We start from the raw sequence: 27,882 nt of genomic DNA, 5'->3' as shown, positions 1-27,882 counted from the left end.
AGTTGATTTACAATGTTTTAGTTTCTGGTGTAGAGCAAAGTGATTCAGTGATTCAGTTTTATATATGTATATAAATTTTTCATATTCTTTTCCATTATGGTTTATTATAGGATATTGAATATAGTTCCCTGTGCTATACAGTAGGTCCTTGTTTATTTTATATATAGTGGTTTGTATCTGCTAGTTCCAAACTCCTAATTTATTCCTCTCCCACCCTACCCCCCTTCAGTAACCACAAGTCTGTTTCTGTTTTGTAAACAAGTTCATTCATGTCATATTTTAGATTCCACATATAAGTGATATTATATGGTATTTGTCTTTCTCTTTCTGACTTACTTCACTTTGTATGATAATCTCTAGGTCCATCCATGTTGCTGAAAATGGTGTTGTTTCATTCTTTTTTATGGCTGAGTAGTATTCTATCGTGTATATATACCACATCTTCTTTATCCATTCATCTGTCAATGGACATTTAGGTTGCTTTCGTGTCTTGGCTATTGTAAATAGTGCTGCTGTGAACATTGGGGTGCAGGTATCTTTTTGAGTTATAGCTTTGTCTGAATATATGCCCAGGAGTGGGATTGCTGGATCATATGTCAACTCTATTTTTAGTTTTTTGAGGAACTTGCAAACTGTTTTCCATAGTGGCTGCCCCAATTTACATTCCCACCAACAGTGTAGGAGCGTTCCCTGTTCTCCACATCCTCTCCAGCATTTATTTTATTTGTAGACTTTTTAATGATGGCCATTCTGACCGGTGTGAGGTGGTACCCCATTGTAGTTTTGATTTGCATTTCTCTAGTAATTAGTGTTGTTGAACATCTTTTCATGGGACTGTTGGCCATCTGTATAACACGTACAGAGGTTTTGATGCTCTGGCGGTAGATGTCTTCTTGACTTGGACACCAGGACAACAAAATATTTTGTGGATTTGGTGCTGAGACCCAGGTTATTATTTCACAGGTCTAAGGCAGAGGTTGGTTCATTCCTTTGCAAATATTTATTGAGTGTCTACCATGTGCCAGACACTATTTTAAGTGCTGGGGATACAGATAACATGACCAAAATAGGTAAGAATCCCTATTCTGATGGTATTTACAATCTAGAGTGTTGATTCTGATGGTATTTACAATCTAGAGTGTTGATAAAGCAATCTTTTTTATACCCCCTAGAGATACCAGTAATGGTTTGTAGTGGGCTTAATTAGGGGGGTGAATTTGACTTTCTAAAGACTAGGTCAAGGCTAAGCAGAAAAGCATTGGCACAGCTTGAAATAATTTTAAATTATATCACATGCCTTCATAAATGTGGCAGTGGGTTATTCTGAAAAGCACGGGCAGCTCAAATGAGTCAACTGAGAACTGTGTCCTTGCTTTTAAAGGCAGGCAGCTCAGAGATGGTTCACATAGCCTTTATTTTGAGGCCACAAATAGACATGGGTGCTGGGTAGAAGCATGTTGTGAAAACACGAATGAGTCACTGCACTGGTGTTGTTTAAGCAAACTCTTCTGCCAACTTCTGTTCAGGAGGTCTTGCCTGCTCAGAGATAGGGATTTACATTTAAGCATTGATTTCAGAGCAGAAGTATATATATTATATATATGCATATATATGTTAATTAGTATGCACACATATATTCTGAGTTATATTTGTATATTATATATTTAATTATATATTATAATAAAAGTTATATATATTTAATAATCATACATATATGTAATCATTACATACATATATATGTAATGATATATGTATCACACATTATATGTGTGTGTTTGTGTATATACATGTACACACACCTCTTTCGAAGCAGATTTTGGGAGCCACATGGATCATTTCCCATGGAACTGTGTTCAAAATAAAACAGTTGAGGCTCCAGTGGCTCCAAATATAATCAAATTATAACGGTAACATAGATAACTGTACGTATTCTTCAACTTTCCACATACATTTGGGCCATCATGCTTCTCTGAGAGGACTGAGTCTTCCAGCGTGGGTATGCATGGATCCCTTGCTAAGTGTGGGCAATTACAGTTTAGCCTGGGCTTCTGGGAGTAACTGAACTGCTTTGCCAAGAGTTGACCTTATATTTGTCTGAGATCTAGCCCTAGCTTGAAACTGTTTCCTGTTCTTAGAGTTAAAGACAAAGGACTAGAGCATAGGCTTTCTGAGGTCTGAGAACTGTGCAATTCTCTTAACTGTCCTTTTCAGTAAGTCCCACTGTAATAATCCTCTGTTCCCCTTGCTATACTGTCAAGTAAACAAGGGCTTTTATCTTCACTATCCTAAAAACATGTCTTTTTCACAACTAAACTCTCTGTGACCATGCATGCGAACTCATTGCATTATATTTCTACTCTTGGTTGTCCTATTCATTTAGATCCTTTAAATTGTTAAATGTTGATTTAACAAATATTTATGGATAGCTTAGTCTATGGGTAAGATACTGATACAAGGAACAGTTTTTTGATGCTTTATGGCAAGTCTGTGTTGTTTAAAAGTTGTTCTTCTGAGCTTTATGGAACGCAGAAAAGTGCTTTAACTTAAATCGACGTTGTTGATTGTGAATGACTGAGAACAGTCTAGAGGGAAGACTAAGTGAAGAAAGTCATTTAATTTTTTTCAGGAGTAAATATAATCCTATTTTCACAAACCTTTTAGTAAAAGAATACAGTAAGATTTTTAGAATTGTGTGAGTTTTGTGATATTTATGGAGCCTAACAGAGCACATTTTAAGGGAACTTGTTTCATAATAGGGAACATTTATAAATATAAATTTGGCATCTCCAAATTTGAGACTTTATTTTAACATACTGCTGTGCTGAGAATATTTGATCAATCTACTCAAGATGGAAATGTATCATTTCTTATTTATATATGATACTCCTTGATAAGATAAACACTTCTTTGTAACAGCAGGATTAAAGCAGCTGATAATTGCTTTACTACATGAGGGACTGTACAATAATTTCACCTTATCCGAATATTGCACTTTGAGCATTTCTTCCTTGAAGTGGAAATAGAAGGTGACATGTTAATCTGTACCAGAAACATGTTCTAGTTTCAAAAAGTTAGGTGGGGATAGTCTGTCGGAATGATCCAATTAGGTTGCTTTGGTAAGAAAAAACAAATGTCTATTCAGTGACAAAGTAAAGGGCGCTGCACTGCTTACTTGCCTCCAAGGGATATTGGTCATCCTTTTCCCTGGAAGGAACTTTAACTTTAGATAATTTACTTCATTTTATTTACAAGTTTTGAATTAAACCTGTTTGATTGAAGTTAAGTAATTTTTTTTTTTTTTTAACCAAATTTCATTTGTCAGAAACCTTTTTGGTTTTAATTTGAAAGACCTTTGTCAACTCTATTTTCTTGGTGATCAGAAAATGATAGTCATTTGGGCAGCAGTGGAGATCCCAAATGATGCTAAATTCTAAAATTATTTTGTGTTTAGCTTGAAGTTATTTTGAAGTAGCTTTATTTTTAATAAGATATAATTATGCATTGTGGAAAATTCAAAAACACTGCATAGAAGATAATTTTGCTCTTAAATCCATCACCCAGAAATAACCATTATTAACCTTTTCATGAATATCTTTCCTTATGTCTTGCAATGCATGTGTAAACAGATCAGTGTATAGGATTTTATGTAAATGAGATCATATGTGATCATATACATGACTAGCATTTCATGGAAGTCCTTCCACTTCAATACGATCTTGAACATCATTTTTAACTGCTGCATCTATTTATACACATGATGTATGTGCTATAATCTACTTAATAAATTCTCTATTAGTAGACTTCCAGTTTTTTTCAGTTTTTTCATTTGTTAACAAACTTGGTGCTTAACCACATTTTCATTCTTCTTAATTACCTCCTTAGAGTAAATTCCTAGCAGCATGTGATTGCAGGATATACCTATTTTATTTTTGTTATTTATTTCAGATTACACTCCACAAAAGTTATACCAATTTATACTTCTCCCAGTAATGGACAAGAGTGCTGGCTTGCTCACACTCTTGCAAGAACAGAATTTGTCTCATATTCTCATTTTTGTCATTCTGTGGCTTGAAAAAATGATGGCTCATTCGTATTCAATTTAAATTTCTTTGATTTTTAGTGAGAGTTAATATCCTTACACACTTTATTGCTTACCTATGCATCTTTATATTTGTACTCTTGGAATATTTTCCTTTTGGGCATTCTTTTTTCTTTTTTTTTTTCTCATTGACTTATAAGAACTCTTTGTATAATAAGGATATTTTTCTTTTGCTTGTCAGAAATATCGCAGATATATTTTCCCCCAGGTCTGCCGTATCTTTTAACCTTACTTATGATTTCCTTTGCTGTCAAGATTTCAATTCTTCTGTAGTCAAAACCTTCAGTCTTTTATAGTTTCTTATATTCGTGATGTATTTAGAGAGGTTTCCCCACCCCAAGATTAGAAAAATATTTGCCCACATATCTTAGTTCTTTTATGTTTTCATTTACATTTTTTATCCATCTGGAATTGATTTTTGTGTAAGGTTATACTGGTATTTGATGTTTGGACACTTCAGATGATCTAGATACATATTCACAGCTCTTCAAACAAAACAGTATTGTAAAGCCTCCCTTACTTGCTCATCCATTTTATTGGACTTGGAATTGAAGCTCTTTGGTAAAGATTTTGGCTCATACTTTTCTTCAAGCAGAGAGATAATTCGTCTTTCAAGTCTTCCCTCTTTTTTCTGTTCCTGCTGGGCAGTGTAAACAGAAATCCTGTTTATGACAACAAAGCACTTTCAGGCAGAGTAGATGGCACACTAAGGACTTGGCAGCTGTGATCTGTCAGGACAGAAATTATTGATTTATAGTCTCTAGCTACACAGGTAAAGTAAAAAATGAGGGTTGTATATCCGATCTTCTTCCCTAGTGTAAATGAATGGTCTGTGTAACCACCGATCATCAACCATGCTAGCAGGTGGTTCTTATTTTGATAGAGGAAGGGAGGTTGCTTGAATGGCTGCACTTTAGATTTGGACCATATGAGAATCACCTGGGGAGCTTTGAAAAACTATGGATTCCCCAGGCTTGATCTTCGGAGATCCTGATTTAATTGTTCAAAGTGGAGATAAAGAATGTTTTGTTTGTTTGTTTGTTTTTGAAAACCCCAAAACACAAAGCAAAAAAAAAAAAAACCTTCCCAGATAATTCTCCTGTGACTCAAATTTAATTTAGATAATTGCATCATCTCTCCACTTATTTTTGATCATGTGGCTTTATGTCGGGGATCTGACATCAACACTCTTACAGGTAATTCAGATTTGTCTGCTTATTTCCAATGGCCATGTTTAAATAGCATTAGGCTGCATCATTTTTCTTGGCTAAATTTCAGATTCAAAGACTCATCTAGAGAAGTTTAATTAATCAACATTCTACACAGTTTGAATAGATTACAACCAACATGTGCCGAAGTTTCTTTTTATGGTTAGAAGACAATTTTTTTAAAAAGGCTTGAAATATAGCAATAGTGTTGGTGAATATTTTAGCATTTATTGCCACCAAAATTTTTTTTTCTCAAGTTTTACTTGGTTGAAAATTGTCAAAGAAATAGAAAATCTTTTGTTTTTTAAGGCAGTTTTGCATTTGGATTAATTATTAATCCAAGTAATACATTTCTTAATAAGAAGGACATAAAACAACAAAGGTCATTCTTTAGTGTTATATGAAGATACTAAAGATACTAAATTGCAATAAAGTCAAAGTAGACAGCATAAATTTTTAATGTTTTATCATTTTGAATGTGCTTGCTTTGTGTTAGCCATGACAGGCATGATGGCCCTGGCAGACCTTGTCACAAGTAGCTCAAAGACAAAATGCTGATGTTACCAATCATGGTTGGATTTTTTTCTTTTTTTCTAAAGAATCTTGCTCCTATGGTCAGATTTCTTTTATGCTTGATTTTTCTATTATGAGACTTGGGTTGATTTTCTTGGCTCTTTTGTAAGACAAGGACCATTTTTGGTTTAACGTCATACCCTCACGTGAGCGGAAAAATGTTCACAAATTGTTTTAGATGTGGATTTTGACTTCACTGCTGTAAAGTAAAACCAACTGTTTTGTTTCATTGTAGTTGATTCTGTGTGTTTAGTAACACAAGGAATGAAAAGAAGCAACAAAACCAATGGCTGTAGCCGTCACCCTCTCTAAGGCTTCTGTTGAGTTGGAGTTTGCTCTGCGAAACACTGTGAATCTATAAAGAGGCTTTTCTCCCCCTTTTCCTCTGAGGACTGATCTTCATCTTTTCATATCACTCCTTTTGACTGTCACTCTCCATCTCCTTCCTCCTTTGAAGAGACAGAGAAGTAATAGAGGCAGACTGGGAAGAAGGAGATGAGAAGCAGGAAGAAAAGGGAACCAGCATCTTCTTGCATCTCTACTTTATTCTTAGGTCTTTCTATAGTATGGTCATATTCAGTCCAAATAATTATCCTATGAAATAGCCATTGATTTTATAGAGGAGAGAGTTAGGATTTAGAGAGATTGATAACTGGTGGAGCTGAGATTTAAACTCAGATATCCCTGACTCCCAAGACCTACTCTTTGTGCGGAACCACCTGGAAGAGACCTTGGAAGAGACCTAGTTCAGCCTCCTCATCTCATATCTGAATAGATACATTATGTATATATTACTGTTCATCAAAAACATATCTATCAATGACTGTGCTAAGCACTCGACACGCATTATCTAATCTAATATTCACACGGATGGTATGAGGCATGGAGAGGTTAAGTAACTTGCTTAAGTCATCGATGGAGTAAACGATATAGTCTAGATGTCAACTTGAGGTGGTCTGACTCCACAGTCCGTTGTTATACTGTACTGCCTTGATGTTTTTCTCCTACATGAAGAAGCCAAAATGGACAGAGGTTAAGTGACGTTCCCAAGATCATCAGCTCTTTGGTGACAGAACAGAGTCTAGACTCTGGGTTTCCTGAGGGCCAGTTGTTAGCTCTTTCTTCTGTTCCACAGTGGACATCACCTAATTGGAAATGGAATAACATAAAAGCCAAATCAAAATGGAGCTGGAGTGCTTTGTGTTACCTGATTCTACCACCGCTCAGAGCTCAGCCACCTACATTCCCATGAATTGCTAGGGAGTTTGTTCCTCTGTGGCAAATCAGGTGTAGAAGTGTCTTTATGAGCTATAGCTATTAAAAATACACACATCCACACATTATTTCCTTTTTTATTTTAGTGAACACTGACTACAATAAATCAGAAGAGGGGTTTTGGATAGTTCACTTTATAAATTGCTTTAAAGTCTAGTTACAGTTAAAGTTATTCATTTCATGAGATTATTTTTTTAAAATTTCTGTACTGTCAAGAGCAACATGTCAAAATGTGGTGAAAATAGTTCTTTTCTCAGAAACACTGGAAACATCTCTGAGTTTAAGTAAGTTTCCAGTGCAATGTGTATAATAAATCACCTGTCTCTGTTTTAAAATTGTCAGTAACAGAATGGAAACTGTAGCACTTACCAAAGGAGCAACTACTAAAATAAAAGTACTCTACTTTTTTAACAGTCACATGACTTTCACAAATCAAAGCCGTTTTCTGGAAGAGATGAGTAGTTATCTTTACTGAATGAGCAGTGATGGCTGTTAGCCTTTGATAAGCAGGATGTAGGGTGTGATTTGGGCGTCTTCTTGGATTCCTTTAGTGTCTCCTGGGTGCTTGCAGAACGTGTGGTGAGATAGTGTATAGCATGGTGGGAGGGAGAGAAACATGGATGAGACCAGAGACCCTGCTCTGGCCCCTCACGTCAGACCAAGTAGAGAATTCTTAACCTTGCGTTCCTCCTTTCTTCATTCGTGTTCTCTTTTACACTCAGGCTGTGCTGTAATTTGATCCTACAGTAGTGATGAGAAATAGTCACTCCCCCATGCTTGATAGAGAATGATGCAGTGAAACTTTGCCCATCACGTGTCCTTAGAGTGTGGCTTGTCCTGCCACGCGGAGCCTTCCATTCCCTGCCCTTTCATGTCACACACACTAAAATAAGTCATGAAAAAGAAAGATGAATGATAAAGACATAAAAAGCCCAATGTCAATGCACAGGAGGTAAAACACTGCAAGCCTAAGAAAATCCCAGCCGAAGGTATACCTTTTCTCTTTGCCAAGGGTGTGGTAGTAGTTGGGCAGGTAACCATACTCCAAAGACTTGTGCCACAGCGAGTGTGGATTTGTTCATATCATTTAACCCCCCTGAAACTCAGTATCTTCACGGATAAGAGATCAAGACTAATACTATTTGTTGGGCACAGGGGAACCTCTTTCTCTCTTCTCTACATAAAGGCAGCCTGTTTCTGTTAGCCTTGCTTGTTATTCTGCTTGCTGCCCCCCTGAGGAAGAATGAGCTGGACACAGTGATTATGTGTGGAATGGCTATAAAATAACGGGATGGCACCATTCAAACATGCAGTGGAGTTCACATGTATATAAATGGGGTCCTCTTATGAGACTCACCTGCCAGACTTCAGACCTAGACATTCAGGACGGAAGTAGTTGTACTGAGTTGTTTAGAAAGTGTCTGCTCGCTGTATGAGGAGCCAGTCTTATTACTCGTCAATTCTTGCTTTTTTGCGCCATCCCCATCGCAACCCCATTATTACATAATGCTGTGCTAAAGGATTTTTCCCTGTTTTCCCAGTTGAATCCTACCCTTAAAAGAGGAGGATATACTATTGCTAATGTCATTCTAAAGAAAATATTGCTGGCTTTGAAGCCATGTAAAAAATATTTCAATATTTTGACATTTTTCTTTAATTTGTTCAGTCTTTAGTGATGCATTATTTTAGTGTATGCAATATCTTCAAGGTGAAAAGATTTAACTTCTTTGTTAGTAATTTTTGGAAAATATGTATCCTATTGCTTATGCTTTTTTTACGGGGTGTGGGGTGGGGATGTGCGTGTGCTACAGAATGTATTTCTTCCCCTTGATGTTTGATCTCTGAATGGAGGGTTCTTGTTAGCCTAAAAAACAAAAATTCAAGTAATCATTATAATAAGGTTCTCCTAGGATGGCTTTTGAGTGGGGATAGCACTTAGTTTAGTTCTGTAAGTTGATTTTAAAAAAACAATTTCTTGATCATAATTTTGTGTATATTATATGATATTTTATATATGTATATATGTGTATATACATATATACATATATATACATACATATATATATACACATATAAACTCTTTGTTCTTGTTATGCTAAAGGGAAATAATAAGTTGTTTCTCAGAGATACACCTTTAGGGACATGTGACCACAGAGGTTTAGTTATTCGTGTCCCTGTGCATTTACTTCCTCTAGAGTAGCTCTTGAAGCTCTTGTATAAGTTTACATTGGACACTGAATATGTACTAAGAAATTTTGTTTGGAATTGGTGTCTTAGAGATTGCAAGATAGAGGGCAAATCATTTTTTTGTCTCCTCTTTGCTCCCTCTTCACTTAAAAAGCTTCCCTCTGTAGAAAATAGCTTTTATGCATAAAATGTAGCTACTTATAAGTACCTGCTATGTGCAAGGTGAAATCTGGTTAAAACAAACACTGAAAGTAACCACAGAGAGAAAAATGCCACCAAAAGTACTAAATCACTTCTTCGCACGTGGTGGGATTTTATAACGTGATTTTATGTACAGAAGCTTCAATTAATATTTCTAAAAGTAGGTCAGAGTCACCCTTTGCCTTCTGCAATCAACCACTAGTCATTACAGTCATTATAGTTCTTTAGAGCAGTTCAGCCCTTGGAGTAGGCAGGAATGACTAAATCACATGTATGGTGAAATAAAAGGTAATATTCATATTGGTAATAAGAATCTTTATTCTTTATATTTGATATGTTTACGATAGCCATCATAATAGCATATTCACGTGGCTTCACTCCCCTAGTGACATCACACATGAAAAGAGAAAAAGACAAGTTTCTTTTAACACCTGTATTTTCTTTCTATTAGGGCGTGTTGGAGAGTTTCCTGGGCACCGCTGTCTCTGGAGCCGTCTTCTGCCTCTTCGCTGGTCAACCACTCACTATTTTGAGCAGCACAGGACCTGTTCTAGTTTTTGAGAGGCTTCTATTTAATTTCAGCAAGTATGTACATACATATCTAATTATAAATTAGAATTGTTTGATTGTAGACCATTCACAGTCTAGCTAGAGCACAGAGTAGTAAAATTAGGCATAAGAGAACACGCGAATTTTAAGATTTGGAGGTTGAAAGGCCCTTAGCGATTAAGTCCTCCAGCACGTGTTTACGTGTGCTTCAGCTGAGGCCGCTATGTTCTGTTACCTCTTGCCCTCCCCCGTGATTCTCTGCCTTGTTGTCCTGCTTTGTGCCTCGGGAAGCTGGCCGCTGTGGACTGCAGCCCTCAGGCCCCTTTGCCCTCTGGCTTCCTGCAGAGCCCCAGGAGCACAGGCAGGCAGAGAGGTCAGGGTGTGTCTGCTTCCCCCACCTCACTGCCTCTGCTTCACCAGGCAGTCTGGCAGTGCGCCGTTGTCCTCTGAGTGTAGCCCCTGGCAGGTGGCTCCTCCACCCTGACTCTGGCCCTCACCAGGCTCTGGTGACTCTTACTTCCTTGGCCTTTTCAAGCCAGGGGGTAGAAATGGCTTCCTGATGTTGCTCTTCCCTGAGTACTTGCCATTTTTTTGTTATTCATACCTCTGTAAATAGTCCACGTGTTAAGCTTTCCTCAGAATCCCATTGGAGATTGCCTTCTATTTCCTGCCATGATCCCGACTGACACACTAGAGAAATGAAGTGGCTTGTTCAAGGTCACGTGGCTCGTCTGGGAAAGAGACAGGGTGTTCCTGTGGTCCACTGCTCCTAACCCCCCATTCCAGTGTTCTTAACTAAAGATACATTTCTAGACTCAAAGGAGTAACAACTAACACTTACTGAGTGCTGACCATGTACCAAGTATTGTCCTAAGCACATTACAGGCACTCCCTCATTTATTTCTTGTAGCAGTCCTATGAGGTAGGGACTGTCTCCTGTTTTATAGATGAGAAAGCAGGCATGGAGTGGATAAGCAAACTGCTGAAGGTTGCATCACCAGTCGTTGGCAGGGCTGGGATTTGAATTCCTGCTTTCTGACTCCAGAGCCTACGCCTTTTATGGAATCACTAGACGTTACTACTGGGCATGACAATTGTGATACCGGTATTTCCTTTTAGATACTGATGGATCATTTTAAGAAGGGGAAAATTGAGTTAAGCAAATTATCCAAGTGACCACAGTAGCACACAAATAGTTCCAAAATCAGATTGGGAATTCTGGCCCCTTTCTAATGAACTTAATACGTCTGAGAGAGAATTGGCTTTACTGGCAGATTTCAATACCCAGACAGATTGCAGAAATTTCATACGAATTGCTAACATTCCTTGTTGGAATTTAAATATACTTCTCTTGTTATACATTTCTAGGATTTTAATATTAGAAATGTCATTACCTACTTAATGCCTCATGGACATAAAGACTCATATAATAGCCTTTGAAACTGTGTGTGCCGTCAAAAAAGATCACAAGAGAGAGAAGGGAATGAGCATTTGAAATGAGTGTTTTGAGAACTGGGTGAAAAGAAAAGCAAGGGTCTTCCAAGAATTTAAAGTCCCAAATTTTAAATAGTGTTATGTTTTTTGTAGATCATTACTACAAATCACTCCATCATAATTCTCAGAAGACCATTGGAAAGAATTCTGCTCATGTCAGTTTATAGAAAGAGTCAAACAGTTTATATATGTTTAAGAAAACATTGTGGGAGACAAGAAAGCCTTTGTGGAAAGATTAAACAAGCATGTACTATAAACAGGAACAAACATGTGCAACCTTTGCAGAAAGATTTATTGGATGCAATGTGATCAGAGCCTTAATCTACAGAAAATGTTTGCATCCTGGTTTGCTTTAGATAATTGTAGGATAGAGATTATTTCCTTTCACTAAGTAAGTTCCTTTCTCACTTTCCCTTCTGTTTCATCATAATTGGAAACTTCAACATAGTTTCAAGTGATTTATTTTCAAATGGTTGTAAAGCAACAAGAGATATTTGAGAAACTGTGTTTTAAATCCATCACTGGGTAACATGTGACACTTATGCGGCAAACCTTATTCTTTAATTCACAATACTATATCATCTGCTTACATATCATAACAGCAATGCTAATATTTTGTACGGATACAGAGTATTTGTGTAGATCACTGTTTCCCAAAATGTGTTTCATCATTTACTAGTTTCATTAGATGCCCCATGAAAAAAAAGCCTCTGTGATCCCGGTAAGTCTGGGAAGTGCTGTGCATTATATTATATCCCCCTCTTGGTCATTCACTTTACCCTTTAGCGCACTAAGGGATCTGAGAAGTCGTTCAGTAAAGAAACTGTTTTACTATGTGTTGCCCTGATTTTCCCCATCATATTTTACCTTTTTCTGTTTGTTTGTTTTTGGAGAAATAGGTAAATCCTTGTTTTATGAGTTCAGTGGACTCAAACAGTAACTCCACATGATCCGCAGATTTCTCGCTGACTTGGAACACAGGTTTTAATATTTGCCCTACAAACTGGGGAATCAGAAAGGCATGTGAATGATACACTGTCACCTTTTAAAATTAGTAACAGAATGAAGGAATAGCTCACAACTTTGCAGAGAACACGTAGTTTTGTTTCCCCAGTTCTGCAGTCTCTTTTGCACTATTTTTACATGTTTATCCCAATAATAGAGAATTAGATACCTTTTCCTTTTCTTCAGGAAGGATCTGAAGGAAGTTTTAACAGTGTTCTAAGCCACTTAGCAACTTCATAATTAAGGTTGGATTTTAGCCTGTATAATTGTCATTTGGTCATTTAATAATTTCTTATATTCTATGAACAGTTTACTTTTGGCCTTCAGATTATGATTTTCTTCTATTCAGTTCCTGGATTTAATCATTTAGTTTAGGGAGTTTATATTTATTTGTCCGTGGCTGATTTCTGAAGCATGCTTCAAATGTGAGTTCTTCAGTTTGTCTGTACTCTTGGGTTTATGCTGCTCAAAACTATCACTTAAAATCTCTAGAAACACTGAGTGTTACCAAAAGGATATACACACATTTTCTCCTTCTCACTCACCATAGTTTCTTTGGTCTCTACTATCATTTCCTTTTTATAGCTTGTAACTTTTTATAACTTAATTGCTATTTAAACTTGGCACCAAGGGGACTGATAGTCTTATTGGATGTAACATTGCCTTTTATTGTAGTCATTACTGTTGATAGGCTTGTTTAAAGAAGTTCCTCATCTTTTATTCCTCTTTCTTCTTGCTGTTGTAAACATATCACTTTCCTACCTAATGGAGTGATTGGTATTAGTGATTTTATTTGGGTTATTCTTACGGAGCCAGTCTGGGAGTATTTAAGTATTTTAGAGGAGCTATTTTGGCATATTGTTCAGGTCCTAAGATTTAAGTTTATACATGCATTTTTTTCCCCCTTTGCATTCAGACTGATGGTGTTCCTGACCATTAGCTGGTGATTAGATTTATTTCTCATCCTGTTTGTAAACATCAATTTTGTAAACAACCATTAGCATTCTTAGAACAAATTAAGATTGCTCTAACTTTCATCTTGTTAGGGAAGCAAAACTAGATAACTGTTTAAAACTTTATTTTAAGGAAAAAGTCTGTTGGCTCAGAAGTAATAAAACTGTTTCTGAGCTCTGACTCACTGTGTGATAATGTAAATTATCTCAAGTTCCTAGAATTTAGCTTTTTCTTGAGTCTACTTATCTCAGAAAGACATGCATAAGATTAAACACTGGGGTTCCAGACGTAAAGGGAACTGTGAGGGAATGCCAAAGATGTCTTCAGAAAGATTTCAGGAAATCTATAGACGATAACTTTCTACCCAAGTGTTACTAATCTCCTGCTGTGGTAATGTATTCCAGTTTGTGTGATTTGGTGAGAAGGAAACAGAGGACCGTGACTTTAAAGCCCACCCTACCATGAGCTAAATATAAATTGGACAGGAGGAACCGTGCTGGAATTTTTAAAAGGAGCAGTCCAAGAGTACAGAGATTTGGTTTCTGGTCCAGCTCTGCCATTAAAGCCTTGGCATTGGATTAATGACTTAGTTTCCATTGGTCTTGGTGTCCTCATCTATAAAATGAGGCATATTTGACCAGTTGGTGATTAGTCAGGATTCTCCAGAGAAACAGAACCAATAGGATGTGTGTATACATATATAAGAGATTTATTATGAAGAATTGGGTCACACAGTTATAGAGGGCTGGCAAGTCCAAAACCTGCAGGGTGACCCAGCAGCCTGGAGACCCAGGAGAACTGATGTTCCAGTTCAAGTTCCAAGGCTGTCTGCTGGAGAACTAGGAAGAGCCTTTGCTACAAATCAAGTCCAAAAGCGGTCTGCCTGCTGGAGAGTCCTCTCTTGCTTGAGGGAAGCTGGTCTTTTTGTTCTATTCAGTTGAAGAACTGACTGGATGAGGCCTACCCTCATTATGGAAAACAATCTGCTTTATTCAAGTCTACCAATTTAAATGTTAATCTTATCAAAACCACCCTTAAACATCTAGAATAATGTATGACCCAATATCTGGGCACCTTATGGCCTAGTCAAGTTGACACATGAACTCTAAGCAAATTTAATTCTAATATTCAGTAAAATTTTCAGTCGGTCATCGTCTGGTTACCTGTGATAGCTCACCAGCCAATAACAGTACTATCACTGTCTCTGTCAACTCGTGACATGCAGGCATGGCTTAATTCATCTACCAACTTTTTTATTGGAACCCTTCTATGCGCCAGGCACGGTGCTAGGTAGAGAATTTGAATTTTATTCTAAGGGCAGGGAGAAGCCACCAAAAAATTTTAAACTGGGACATTTGATTTACATTTGAAAAGGTCATTTTGACTGTGATGTGGAAAATGGCTTTGAGCAGGGCAAGCATAGATATTAGTAAGGAGGTTCTTAATAAGAATCAGTCAAAGACTTCTTGGTGGCCCAGGCTGGGATGTTGGTGATGAAGGTGTTGATACGATGTCTTTGGGGAAGTATTAAAATATGTGGCTGTCAGTTGTCAGAAACTCATTGTCTAAAAGCAAGGCCATCGAGCTTCAAGTATGCATGATCCTTGATTTATTTTTTTCTCACACAAGAAATGAGATTACCGATAACTGCTTTTGCATCACAAATGATGAGGAAAAAAAATCTATTTTAAAACACTCTCCACATAATTTTAAAAGAATCGATATGAAATGGTAAAATGTCAACACTTGACCCATCTTTTCCTAAATGTGAATCTTAAACTAATTTACTTGTAAGAAATGGAAAGGGCATTGAAAAAAAATGGCCCACTTAGATGGAGGCAACCTATTCTAAGACTGTTCTTCACACACAGCTTCAGCAGAAGGTTATCATGCCTGTGAGCGAGCTTCAAGAGGAGTGGTAGTGTCTAGTGGTAACATGGCAATGCAGCCTTTCTTGATCTAACTACAGCCTACATATCTGATCCCATCTCCCTGTGTTGGTGGCACTTGGTCCACAGGGAGCATTGCACGCAGTTTCATGACACTTGCCTTTTTGAGTACTCTTTCCTCTTCCTGGCTTGGCCCTCCCTGGTCTATCCAGAAAGTTCCTGCTTATCCTTAAATACCTTGAGTTTTTTTCTGCAACCTTATCTGTCCCCCAACCTACACCAGCCCGAATTAGTTACTCCTTCTTCTGTGACACTGTGTGGGAACTTTAGGTATCACTTAGTATTTTATAGTGTGATTATGTTTATCAGTTTGTCTTCCTCAGTAGACTTCGATGACTTGGGGACAGAGAACATATTTATCTTAGCGTCTTCCTTAAGCAGAAAGCCCACAAATATTTATTGAGCACATGCTGGGTACCAGTGTTATGCTTTCAAATTGTTTATTCTGCAAACTCTGTAAAGGCAGGGATTGTCTTTTTTGAATGAGAAAATTAAATGAGGGGATGGAAAAAGATATTTCATGCAAACAGAAATGACAAGAAAGCAGAGGTCACTCTACTCATATCAGACAAAATAGACTTTAAAACAAAGGCCATAAAGCAAGATAAAAAGGCCACTGTATAATGATAAAAGGATCAGTACAAGAAGAAAATTAATGAGTTATTTACATTCAAATGTTATGACTACTTTTGATGTGCTTTTCTCAAACTTCTGGAATTATTTCTTAGCGGTAGCCTAATGTCACTAGACCAAATCCTTAAAGGTAATACTTTCTGGGTAAAATCAAGAATGAGCTTTATGTCTAGTGGCTAAAAGAGATCTTGTATTTTTAACAATCATTCTATAGTCGTTTGGTAGTTTTGGGTTATTCTTTGTGTTCCTTGGAGGAGGAGTCTAAATGCCTTTCTGCCTTCTTTCCAGGGACCATAATTTTGACTACTTGGAGTTTCGCCTTTGGATTGGCCTGTGGTCAGCCTTCATGTGTCTCCTTTTGGTGGCCACTGATGCCAGCTTCTTGGTTCAGTACTTCACTCGCTTCACTGAAGAGGGCTTCTCTTCTCTGATTAGTTTCATCTTTATCTACGATGCTTTCAAGAAGATGATCAAGCTAGCTGATTACTACCCCATCAACTCCAACTTCAAAGTGGGCTACAATACTCAATTTTCCTGTGTTTGTATGCCTCCCAACCCAGGTGAGGACAGCATGCTTATAGTGTTTATGCTTACCCCGTGTTTGGAGGAAGCCGTAGGCTCCATGCATGCACACTTTCAACACGGTATCCTGATCCTCAGGAAAGGGTTTTATTTTCTCTGAGAAATCATCCTGCTGAATTTATAGTCTCATTGCCGGAGGTATCTTAGCCATGTGATTCAACTGGGAAGTGAAGTCAGGAGCTCTGGAATGTGAACATAATTAGCTCAGTGCTTTGAAACTAACTCAAGCTACAGTATTTGCAAGGACATTTTGTGTACATTATTCTTGATCTTCTCTGATAGGTGAGGAAACCAGGTATCTATATAACAGATATTAAGGACCATACCAACCTAGTCCTCTGAACTTCTGTTCCTTATTTTGCTGCTTCCTTATTGCTGTAGGAATCTCTTCCTTAAGTAAATTCTAAATAGATTATCTTAAACTTATAGAAGAAGCAAAATACTAATTCACTTTATATAATTTGAAGCATGAAATTAAGAAAGAAATTCAGACTAGAGTCACCTAGTGATAAAGTAGAGCTTTATAAGTTCATCTGGGCTAGACAACGTAAATAAGAAAGGAAAGGAAAAGAAAAAACGAAAGAAATAAAAGAAGGAATATTATGTTCTTGGAGAAGATCTATATTCTAGAGTTAGGGAAGACATAAAATTAACTTGTTGGTAAGGAATATGATTCTATACATCTTAGCACTTTAACATCCATCTTGCTAAACGTGAGTCAGCCTCAGAACCTTTTCACAGAACAGTGCTCAATTTGGTCTTTGGAATTTTTTCTTGGAGTAATTCATTATCACTTTATAATATGGAAGGCGTTTGGGGAAAAAAAGATTTACTTTGGGGAAAGTTGCTTTACATCTGCCTTGGTAGAATGAGGGGTGGACATTTGTGTCAGACAATTAAATGCTAATAGTGCTAGTGATACCTAGTTGTGACATTAGCTACAGGTCATCGTCCCTTAAAATAAAAATTGATATACTTTTTGACTAAGGTCTTGTAGCACCAGAAGCACAGCAGTGTATTGAGGGATGTGTAAACCTGGGCTTAAACATAGGGCACATTCATGTAACAGCCATTTATCTATAGCTTCTAAGGAAAAACCACTTACTGTTTACAGTAAAACACACATGGTTTTGTTATAGACTAGAATGCAAGATGCTTAATTCAAAAGCTCCACAAGAACTATGAAGAATTTTAATGCTTGTGCAGGCTGTGTCAGATGACTCCCAGCTATTTTGGTGGTATATCTGCCGCCTTCTCTCTGCCACTTTGGTGGAGAAGTCTTATAAGACCCATATGCATCTTGAGAGGTGAGAGGAAAGAGAACAGTATCTCCCTAGAAATGGGTCAGTCAGTGACACTGGTGAAAAGATAGGGCATTGTTGGGTTTTGCACTTATGGATTCTTTTTGTCTTGTTTAAGGAAAATCAGCTCACATTAAAATAAATCCCACGCTTATTAAAAGCAAACAGAGACAGGTAAAAAGTGGAAATTTGAAGATTCAGGCAACATGGGTGCCGTAGATACAAAGACCTATTATTGTTAAGATGTATACTGATTAGAAATATTTCAAAACTTAAGAAGTGTTTGGAAAAGAGTAAGCACTTAATACATGACAGATATGATTAGAACCAATTAAATATCCTCCCCAGAGAGACGCAGAAAATGTGTTGCCATTACACAACTCCTAGAGCTCTTCCTGGGAGAGAAGGGGGTAAAACTCCCTCTAACCATGCATCTTGGACATTGCGGGGGAAGTCCAAACTACACACGTTCAAAATATCGGATCACAGACATATTTAATTGTGGGATTTTGAACTTTCCTTTTTACTTATTTGTTTCTATCTATCTATCTATTTATTTGTGGAAAAGTCTGTGTGCTGACTTCTTAGGCATTCTGAGTAATCATATGTTAAGATTTTCTAGAGGAAAAAAAATACTACCAGCTGTTTGGAGGTTTGAAGTGTTCATGAACCAAATGAGGACTTTGTCAGCACACCTGTCACAAAGATCTCCCTAGTGTCAGCCCCACACCTACCTGAGGCTATTGGAAACTTGCATTCATTGTTTTAATTGGATGCTGGCAGAGAAGGTAATTTGAAACCAGGGAAGACATATCTGAATGTGTTTTCATTGTGAAAAGTACAACAAAAATTTTACATGTAATTTTCCTTCCAAGAAGGATTTCTGTTTTCTTGAGAAAGTGATATTGAGGCTTGAACCGATTTTACCCATGCATAGCAAGTGCTGGCTGAGGGGGTGATAGATAACTTTTCCTTTGACCTGTTTTCCCTAGGTTGTATAAAAAGTCTGTCCTAAATAGCTAGGAGCTGCCTTGGGAGGATTCTGACAGTTCCACTACCTCTAGGGGTTACCAATAAAGCAGCGTAGCAGGGCTTTGAAGTCAGAAAACCTTGTATTCAAGTCCCTCTTGGCTAATGCCCAGTGCGTGACTTTGGGCAAGTTCCTTTACCCAAGGAAACTTTGCCTTATCTTCCTTACCTATAAAATGGGGTTAATAATAGTACCTTCCTTAAAGAATTGTTTTGAAGAAAAAAATGAGGTCTTACAGACAAAGCATTTAGGACAGTTTCTAGTAAGTAATTAAATGTTAAGCGTATAACAACCATTATTATTGCTGTTGTTATTTATTAAAATTTAGGGTTCATAAGTATGAATGACAGGACAAGCAAACCAGTCTTCATCATGCTCCGTTCTAAGCAAATGTTGTTGGGCAATTGGCTCATTCTGCAGCAAGACTGTTGGTTGCACCCCTTAGTTTAGAGTCGTTCAGATGAGTGGCACTCATGGAAGGTATGTACGAGGGATTATTTAATCCATGGAGATGAGATCTGTTTCTGGTATGGAAAAAGGCAAATGGATATTTGCATTTTCAGGACGATCTCATGTTTTACAAAACCCTTTTTAAGATGAATGATCATGTATTTCTCCCATAACCTTAATACTTTTTGATAGAAGACTGCATAGACCCACCATAAATTTAGTTCTTCATGACGACAAACTGAAAACCAATAGTGAGAGAATAATACAGTTGCATATACAGCTAGAGTAAGTGTTCTAAAAACAATAAAAGACTGGTCTTTCATCGCAACATGCACTCCTAGTAAAAGAATTCAATCAATGAGCCAATAATATTTAAACTGGCGGATGACTTGTTTTTCAACACCGGGGCAGTATGTAACGATGAACCAGCAACTGCGCAGATGGAGTCGTGATCCTGCAAACTGAGGAATGATTTTACAGGAAAGGAAATAGGGGTCACTTAATCTCTAAGAAAACTATATTCATGGCCACAATAATATTGTGGCTTTTTTGGTGCTTTGTGAAGACAACTCTTCCTCCTCCCTTCCTGATCTTTTCTTGTTCTCACTTGCTTCCATAAAACTTCATCATCTCCTGAGTTTCCTTGTCTTAATGCACCTTTTCGTCCCTTCCTCCTGCCCCCATCTGCTGCTCAGTAACCCTCATACACCCAGGTTCTCATTTATTGAAGAACTAAGGAAGCTCAGTTGCAATTGCTAAGAGGAAAGTTAGCCATGAAATTTGACACATCAGTCAGGTTTTTATTAGCACACAGTTTTTGTGCTAGCATTCTCTTTTCCTAGAAATAAGACAGTTATTAATTAATATATTAATAGAGGTAATAGATGTTCTATTTCCCCCTATGCCTTGATGGTTACATAGCATAGGAAAGAAGATGATTCAGTTCAAAAGCCCAGAATGAAAACTGAACAATATCCAATTGAAGGACAATTCACAATATTTCATTCATCACCAACATCCCAAATTAGAAAATTGTTAGTGTGATAAAATATAAACCATAAATACTTTGGAGTAAAGGAAACTGAATTTTAGCTCTAGTTAGCAGTGTGACCTTGGGCCAGGCTGATTTCCTAATGTCATTGTTTTATAATCTGTGAGCTGGGTTAGTAATTGTACCTACTCTTAGAGGTTACTATAAGGATTAAATGAAATAGGATATGTAAAATTGTTTGGCACCTAATAGTAAAAATTTGTTGTTTTTTTCATTTCTCACTGTCCCACAAAAGATGCCCCAGCAGTTAAATCTTTTAGTTGTATTCTTTTAAAGGGGTTCACACGTTTAACTTCCCTAGAAAGGGAAGTTAAATTTAAATTTTAAATTTTAATTTCCATTTTAAAATTAAATTTAAATTTTAAATTTTCCTAGGAAAAGATATTGACTAGGCTTCACTGTAAGCTTACCAACAAACAAACAAAAACTAAGGTACTGTTGTAAATAAATATGAAACATTGAAGTGGTATTTAAAGGGAAAAATGTTAAGGAGTTCAGTGCATCATAGTTAGATCATTTAATACTATACCCCTGAATCTCAGGACTAGAAAAGTGTTGTACACTATACACAGTCATGTAGAAAAAGGCTTTAAAGTCCCAGAGGTGAGATACCTAGTTCTTCTAAAAAGAGTCTACCTACGTAATTCATTCGAAAACATTAATGCTAGAATTCTGTAAATAGGGAACAGGACGTAGACTTTCCTCCTTCTCTTTCCCCCTCTCCTTCTCTTCCTTCTCCTGCCTTTTCTTCTTCCCCTTCTGCTATCAACAAAAATTTACTGAGGGTGTAGTTCATTGCTTTTTAAGAATTGTGCTACTTGCAATGAAACAGATCACATACCACACACACACCACACACTTACACATGCATGTACACACACATACACACATATATACACACTGCTTTTTATAAAGTGTGTTGCTTTTTAATTAGTGTTAATTACTTTTTGAATGAATAAGGTCAGAAATTCATTTGACCTAGACTTTAAATTTCTACCCTAGTACCTTTGTTCATTTGCCTAATATGTCAAGGTTGCAGTGACTATACACTCAAGGGCATTGTTAATATTTTGGAAAGGGTCAAAATAAATTTTCTGACCAGGTGTTGGTTTTGTATCTGGAGGGGAAAAAGGCTTGCTAAATATGATAAACAAATTAGAAAGGCAAGGAAAATTGCCTCAAGGGGATAGACACTATACTCTTAACAGAAGGGGTATATCTTATCGATTCAGTGTTGACTGTTACAGGGAGAACATGCTTAATAATGGATGAATGATTAAGAAGAATAAAGCCTTTCTCAGGCACCGAGTGCATCACTGTCTGTAGTATCTCTAAGTAAAACATGACCTTTTTCCTGGCATGAAACTGTCAGACCAAGTCAAGTGATTGGAAGTAAGCATGACTTCCATTTCCACACCTTGGTTATACTAACAGCATGAGTAGGCTTGCAAATGCTTTAAAACTATCGTCACTAGAGTGGAATTTCGTTACTTTTTTGTGTGTATAATTTTTCTATTATCTTAATAAATGCTATGCACCAGTATGTCATAACCATTAAAAAGAACTGCTGGATCGTGTCTCCTGTGGTCCCATATTATAGTCAACATGTGCTTCATAATTAGCCCATTAAAAGAAAATTAGGACATAAAAGATAACCCTAATTCATCTTCCATGACCTGCATCATATTCTATGCAGTTTTATTTTTATTTTATGTCATTCCCTCTTTTGCTTATACAGTGGGTTTAAGTCATAGACCAAGGGTTGAACAGGAGGTGCAAGGCCTTCTGCTGTAGCACTGCTTAGGCTTGCGTTTGCCAAGATACTTTACCAGCGCAGCTGACATTTTGTCATTCTTGGTAACACGGTCTTTTGAGATAACCATGGATATTTGAAAGACCCATCATTTTAGTTTCCTTTTATTGACCTAACCTATATTTTAGCAGTTTCTGTATAACGCTTGCAGTAATCAGAAAAGGAGAAGCAGTGTATTTGGATAATCACCAGACCTGGATAGTTCTCTAGCTTTGGGTTTGAATAAAACCCAGATTTGGAAAATGTCCCCGAGAATAATGTCTACGCACATCCTAAGTGTAATGATGGGTGGGTATGGAAGAGAAGTTTTTGTGAAAGTAGTGGCTAAATATATCCAGCTTATTACCAGATAGTAGCTCAGTGCAACGTCATAGGTGAGCATGTGAATAGAGTGTTCGTGGATTAAAGAACATCTTACCTTGAACTTGTCTAGTGACAGTGGAAATCTCAAGCATGAAGTTTTGGTAAACATACTTAGGAAAACAAAAAGGATAATAGCAAGAAATAGTGAGTAAAAACTTCCTATTAATTTTGCTTGTTTTAAGACTTAAGGCTGAGATAGTAGCAGGTAATTTCCCAAGAGCTACTTCTTCCAAAGTTTTCCTCCTTCACTTTGTCATCCCTACAAAACCCATTTTTGTCCTTTTATTGATCTGGAAACTTGAAGCATAAATATTTGACTTTATCAAGAGGCACTCGTGTGCTCAAGATATCCAGAATCCTTAAATACATCTGACATGACCATGCAGGCAAGACACTTATTCTAAATTTTATTCTGTATTTATTTTCCAGTTACTTAGTTGCCTTAAGATGTTGCTTATATAGAATGGAATAAAACATTAAAGGTTTATTATCATGGAGAATACTCTTCAATTTTTTCTTATTCAGAGCAGGTTAATCAGTTCCACCCTGAGAAGCTATGTTGAAGGTATAAATTCAGATTTGACTAACATTTATTAAGCACCATCCAAATGCCAGACATTTTACTACTGGATTTTAATAAACTATATTTTAATATGTATAATATTTTAATAATATATATGTATTTGATCATCACATAAACCTTGTGAGGTAGCTGACATTCTTCCTGGGGTCAAGTTCTGCTTTCTCTGGGTGGTGAAGCTAATAGTAATCTTAGCTATATTTATTTAGAGTTTACCTGGTACTGGGCACTGTGCTAGCAATTTTGCCTGTATTGCCTTATTTAATCTGCACGGTAACCTTATGAGGTGGATGGTCTCAAATCCACTCTCACCAATGCGGAACCTGTGGTCAAGAGGAGTGAGGTAATGTCCTCAAGATTATGTGGCAAAGGAGTTGGGGCCACTGTGCTCCAGAAGGCGGAGCAGCCAGCATTCCAGCGCAGTTCTCCTGGGACTCCTTTCTCTATACTGTGAAGTGACGGTGCTTCAGAGCAGGCAAATCTGCCTTGGTGGCCGGTTGTTGCTCCTACTTGACCTCTTAGCCTCAAGTGAGCTTCGGTGCATATTCCTGATGGTACCATTTCTGCTAACGTGTAAAGCGGAGGATTCGTGGGGTAGTTCCTGGTGCCCGGTCACTAGAGGATAAAGAAGAACAGCCTTAAACAGTACAGTTGATATTCTCTACATAGGAGGTATATATCATTGATGTGTGTATATCACCTCCTTTTTCTGCTCGTAACTCCTGCAGCTTGTTCTTTCTCTAGATCTCTCATTAAACACAAAGACTAAAAGCCAGCTTAAGGTGGAAAAGTCACAGCCACATTTTTTTCTTTTTTTAATATTTATTTTATTGACAGTTGATTTACGGTGTTGTGTTAATTTCTCCTGTACGGCAAAGTGGTTCTGTTATACATATATATACATTCTTCTCAACCACAAGTCTGTTCTCTGTGTCTGTGAGTCTGTTTCTGTTTCATAAATAAGTTCATTTGTGTCATATTTTAGATTCTACATATAAGTGATATCATATGGTATTTGTCTTTCTCTTTCTGACTTATTTCACTTAGTATGATAATCTCTAGGTCCATTCTTGTTGCAGCAAATGGCATTATTTCATTCTTTTTTATGGCTGAGTAGTATTCCATTGTATATATGTACCACATCTTCTTTATCCATTCATCTATCAATGAACATTTAGGTTTTTCCATGTCCTGGCTATTATAAATAGTGCTGAAATGAACATTGGGGTGCATGTATCTTTTTGAATTATAGTTTTGTCCAGATATTTGCCCAGGAGTGGGATTGCAGGGTCATATGACAACTCTATTTTTAGCTATTTGGGGAACCTCCAAACTGTTTTGCATAGTGGCTGCACCAATGTACATTCCCACCAACAGTGTAGGAAGGTTCCCTTTTCTCCACACCCTCTCCAGCATTTGTTACTTGTAGACTTTTTTTTTTTTTTAATTTTTATTTATTATTTATTTATTATGTTTATTTTTTTTTGGCTGTGTTGGGTCTTCGTTTCTGTGTGAGGGCTTTCTCCAGTTGCGGCGAGTGGGGGCCACTCTTCATCGCGGTGCGCGGGCCTCTCACTATCGCGGCCTCTCTTGTTGCGGAGCAGAGGCTCCAGACGCTCAGGCTCAGTAGTTGTGGCTCACGGGCCCAGTTGCTCCGCGGCATGTGGGATCTTCCCAGACCAGGGTTCGAACCCGTGTCCCCTGCATTGGCAGGCAGATTCTCAACCACTGCGCCACCAGGGAAGCCCACTTGTAGGCTTTTTAATGATAGCCATTCTAACCAGTGTGAGGTGGTACCTCACTGTAGTTTTGATGTGCATTTCTCTAATAATTAGTGATGTTGAGCTCTTTTCATGTGCCTGTTGACCATCTGTATGACGGACACATTTTTAAACATCTATTACTGTGTTCATTCCTCCATTCCAGAGAATCAGCTAGAATTTGATAACACAGAAAGGAGGATCAAGACATGAAAATCCAAGGAACATATAATGGTCAACCTGTGTAAATTACCTGAAACCAAGTATGGGACACAGGCTGTCCCAGTGACAATTGGCTCATTCTAAATTAACCAGGTTCCTAGAGCAAAATGTTTCTTTGCTTCATAAGCCATGGTGCTAAGCAAATAGTGAAGACACAGAGTGCAGTGTGTTTTGGCTTTTCCATTTCACCTTTCCAGAATCCTAATTAAGGATGTTACAGATTCTATACACACAGATCATTCTGCAATTGGTTGCCAAAATACTTGCATTGTATGTGTCTGGATCCAAGTGGTGTCCAGGGGCTCTTGTAGATCAAGTTTCCAATTGGAATTGATCATTCTCTCTTCTGTGAGCTTAAAGAAATTTACTTTTAATCTTATTTATGGGCTCTGCCATATCCTGCCAATATGTTTATTTATAGAAGTGCTTGTTTATATATTTATTTGGAAGTCTTTCTCTTGAAGCAGCTACTTATTAAAATAAGTAGGAAAAGTATATACTTCTTACTTTTGTTTTGATACTGGTCTTTTGGGATTTTGAGAGCCAATGTGCATAGCTTGTCTCAGAGGAATACTGAAAAGATGAAAGAAACTTGGATGAGCAAATTGACATGTATCCAGAACTCCAGAGCAGTTACTAAAAGTTCAGATTGGAACTCGTGGTCTTTATTATCTGTTGTTCATTTCACAAGGCAAGAGCCTGGAACACCTTCCTCCTCCCTCCTCACTACTTGTTTCATACTAGGCAGAAAAGTGTGTTGCAAAAAGACCTTCACTCTGTTACGACAAGAAACTCATAAAATTGCATTAAAGAATCTAGCTCAGGAAGGACAGCCTCCCAGACACCCTCTAAATAGTGCCTTTGATTTCTCATGTGCTGTTTTCCTTCAAATGCTCAGACAGGTCAGACATTCCTATTTACAGTAGAGAGATCCACATCATCTAACACTGGTGGATCGTTATCTCCCACTTTGAATTCTGTGGCCACATAAATCATCTTGATTTTGATGAATAGAAATATTGGGTAGGAAAAGAAAGAATGATGGACGAGGTTTTGGTACCAGCTCTACTTCTGGTTGACTCTGTAATCCTGGGCAAGAAACCTGGCATATCTTGCCTCAGAGTCCCATCCAACATAAAACGGGTATAAAAGTATACCTGTTAGGGCTTCCCTGGTGGCGCAGTGGTTGAGAATCTGCCTGCCAATGCAGGGGACACGGGTTCGAGCCCTGGTCTGGGAAGATCCCACATGCCGCGGAGCGACTAGGCCCGTGAGCCACAACTACTGAGCCTGCGCGTCTGGAGCCTGTGCTCCGCAACAAGAGAGGCCACGATAGTGAGAGGCCCGCGCACCGCGATGAAGAGTGGCCCCCGCTTGCCACAACTAGAGAAAGCCCTCGCACAGAAACGAAGACCCAACACAGCCATAAATAAATAAATAAATAAATAAATAAATACTTAAAAAAAAAAAAAAGTATACCTGTTATGTGCTCTTATATGTTGTACACTGAACAAATGGAATAATGTAAGAAAATGTACTTTAAGCTTTTTAGAACAAAATAGTAATAAGATTCTAGGTTTTACTACTAATAATTTACTAACATCTTCTTCCTTCAGGGATTTATGTTTTGTCTTACTGTTTGGGCCAAGCATCCTTTATCCTATTTTGATTCTTTCTGTGACCTATAATGAAACACAAAGCATGAGAAAACAGAGTCTGCACGTGTGCTTGTTTTACTGATGAATTAGGGAAGCCCTGGTGGCAGCTAGCATGAGGTTAAAAGTTTAACAATTCCAGAGCCTTCAAAGATCAGAATGGATTGCAAAAAACTAGAACCAAAGCTAAGTATTTTCTCCCCTTTTGTTTTCCTTATTTCAATTCTTTTGCCTTTATCTGCTGTCATTCATTTGTAGTCATAGAATGACCCCTTTCCTAGCTTCTCTTACTGACAGTAAACAATTGTTTTTCAGCTTTATTGAAGTATAATTGACAAATAAAATTATATTTAAAGTGTATAACATGATGATCTCGTTATGTGTATACATTGTGAAGGGATTTCCACTAATTTAATTAACATATCCATCACCTCACATATTTATTTTGTTTTATTTGGTGAGAACACTTAAGTTTTACTCTCTTAGGAAATTTCAGTTCTATGGTATAGTATTATCAACTGCAGTCACCATGTTATAATTAGATCCTCAGACCTTAGTTCTCTTACAACTGAAAATTTGTACCCTTTTACTGGCTCTCCCTATTTCCCCCACCACCCAACCGCTGGCAACCACCAGACTTTTTTTTGACTTTTTTTTCCCTAAGATTCCATCTATAAATGATACCATGCAGTGTTTGGCTTTCCATGTCTGACTTATGTCACTTAGCATAATGTCTTCTAGGTTCATCCATGCTTTTGCAAGTGGCAGGATTTCCTTCTTTTTGAAGGTTGAATAATTAACAAATATTTTTGAGTTCCTGTTAGTTAAGTGCCAGACTGGGCAGATTCTGGGAAAAAGCAGTGAACAAGGCATACCCCTTTTCTTCTTCCTTCAGGGATCTTATATTCTAAATTGAAACAGTCAAATAAACCTGTTTGTTTCTTCTTA

At 37.4% G+C, this 27,882-nt stretch overlaps 1 protein-coding gene across 5 annotated transcripts in view; it reads left to right on the top strand.

Moving 5' to 3' along the window:
* Nucleotides 1-27,882, top strand: part of SLC4A4 (solute carrier family 4 member 4) — a 399,214-nt gene that overhangs the window by 304,618 nt on the left and 66,714 nt on the right. For all 5 annotated transcript variants that reach the window (XM_059922878.1, XM_059922879.1, XM_059922880.1 and 2 more), the window contains exons 13-14: nt 9,995-10,128; nt 16,416-16,687. In XM_059922878.1, coding sequence (XP_059778861.1) covers nt 9,995-10,128; nt 16,416-16,687 — 406 coding nt within the window. The remainder of the gene's footprint in view (nt 1-9,994; nt 10,129-16,415; nt 16,688-27,882) is intronic.

This window comes from Balaenoptera ricei, chromosome 5 (assembly GCF_028023285.1).
Source record: "Balaenoptera ricei isolate mBalRic1 chromosome 5, mBalRic1.hap2, whole genome shotgun sequence".
NCBI lineage: Eukaryota > Metazoa > Chordata > Mammalia > Artiodactyla > Balaenopteridae > Balaenoptera > Balaenoptera ricei.
The sequence above is the reverse complement of the archived record's forward strand: the minus strand, read 5'-3'. Positions and strand labels throughout refer to the sequence as shown.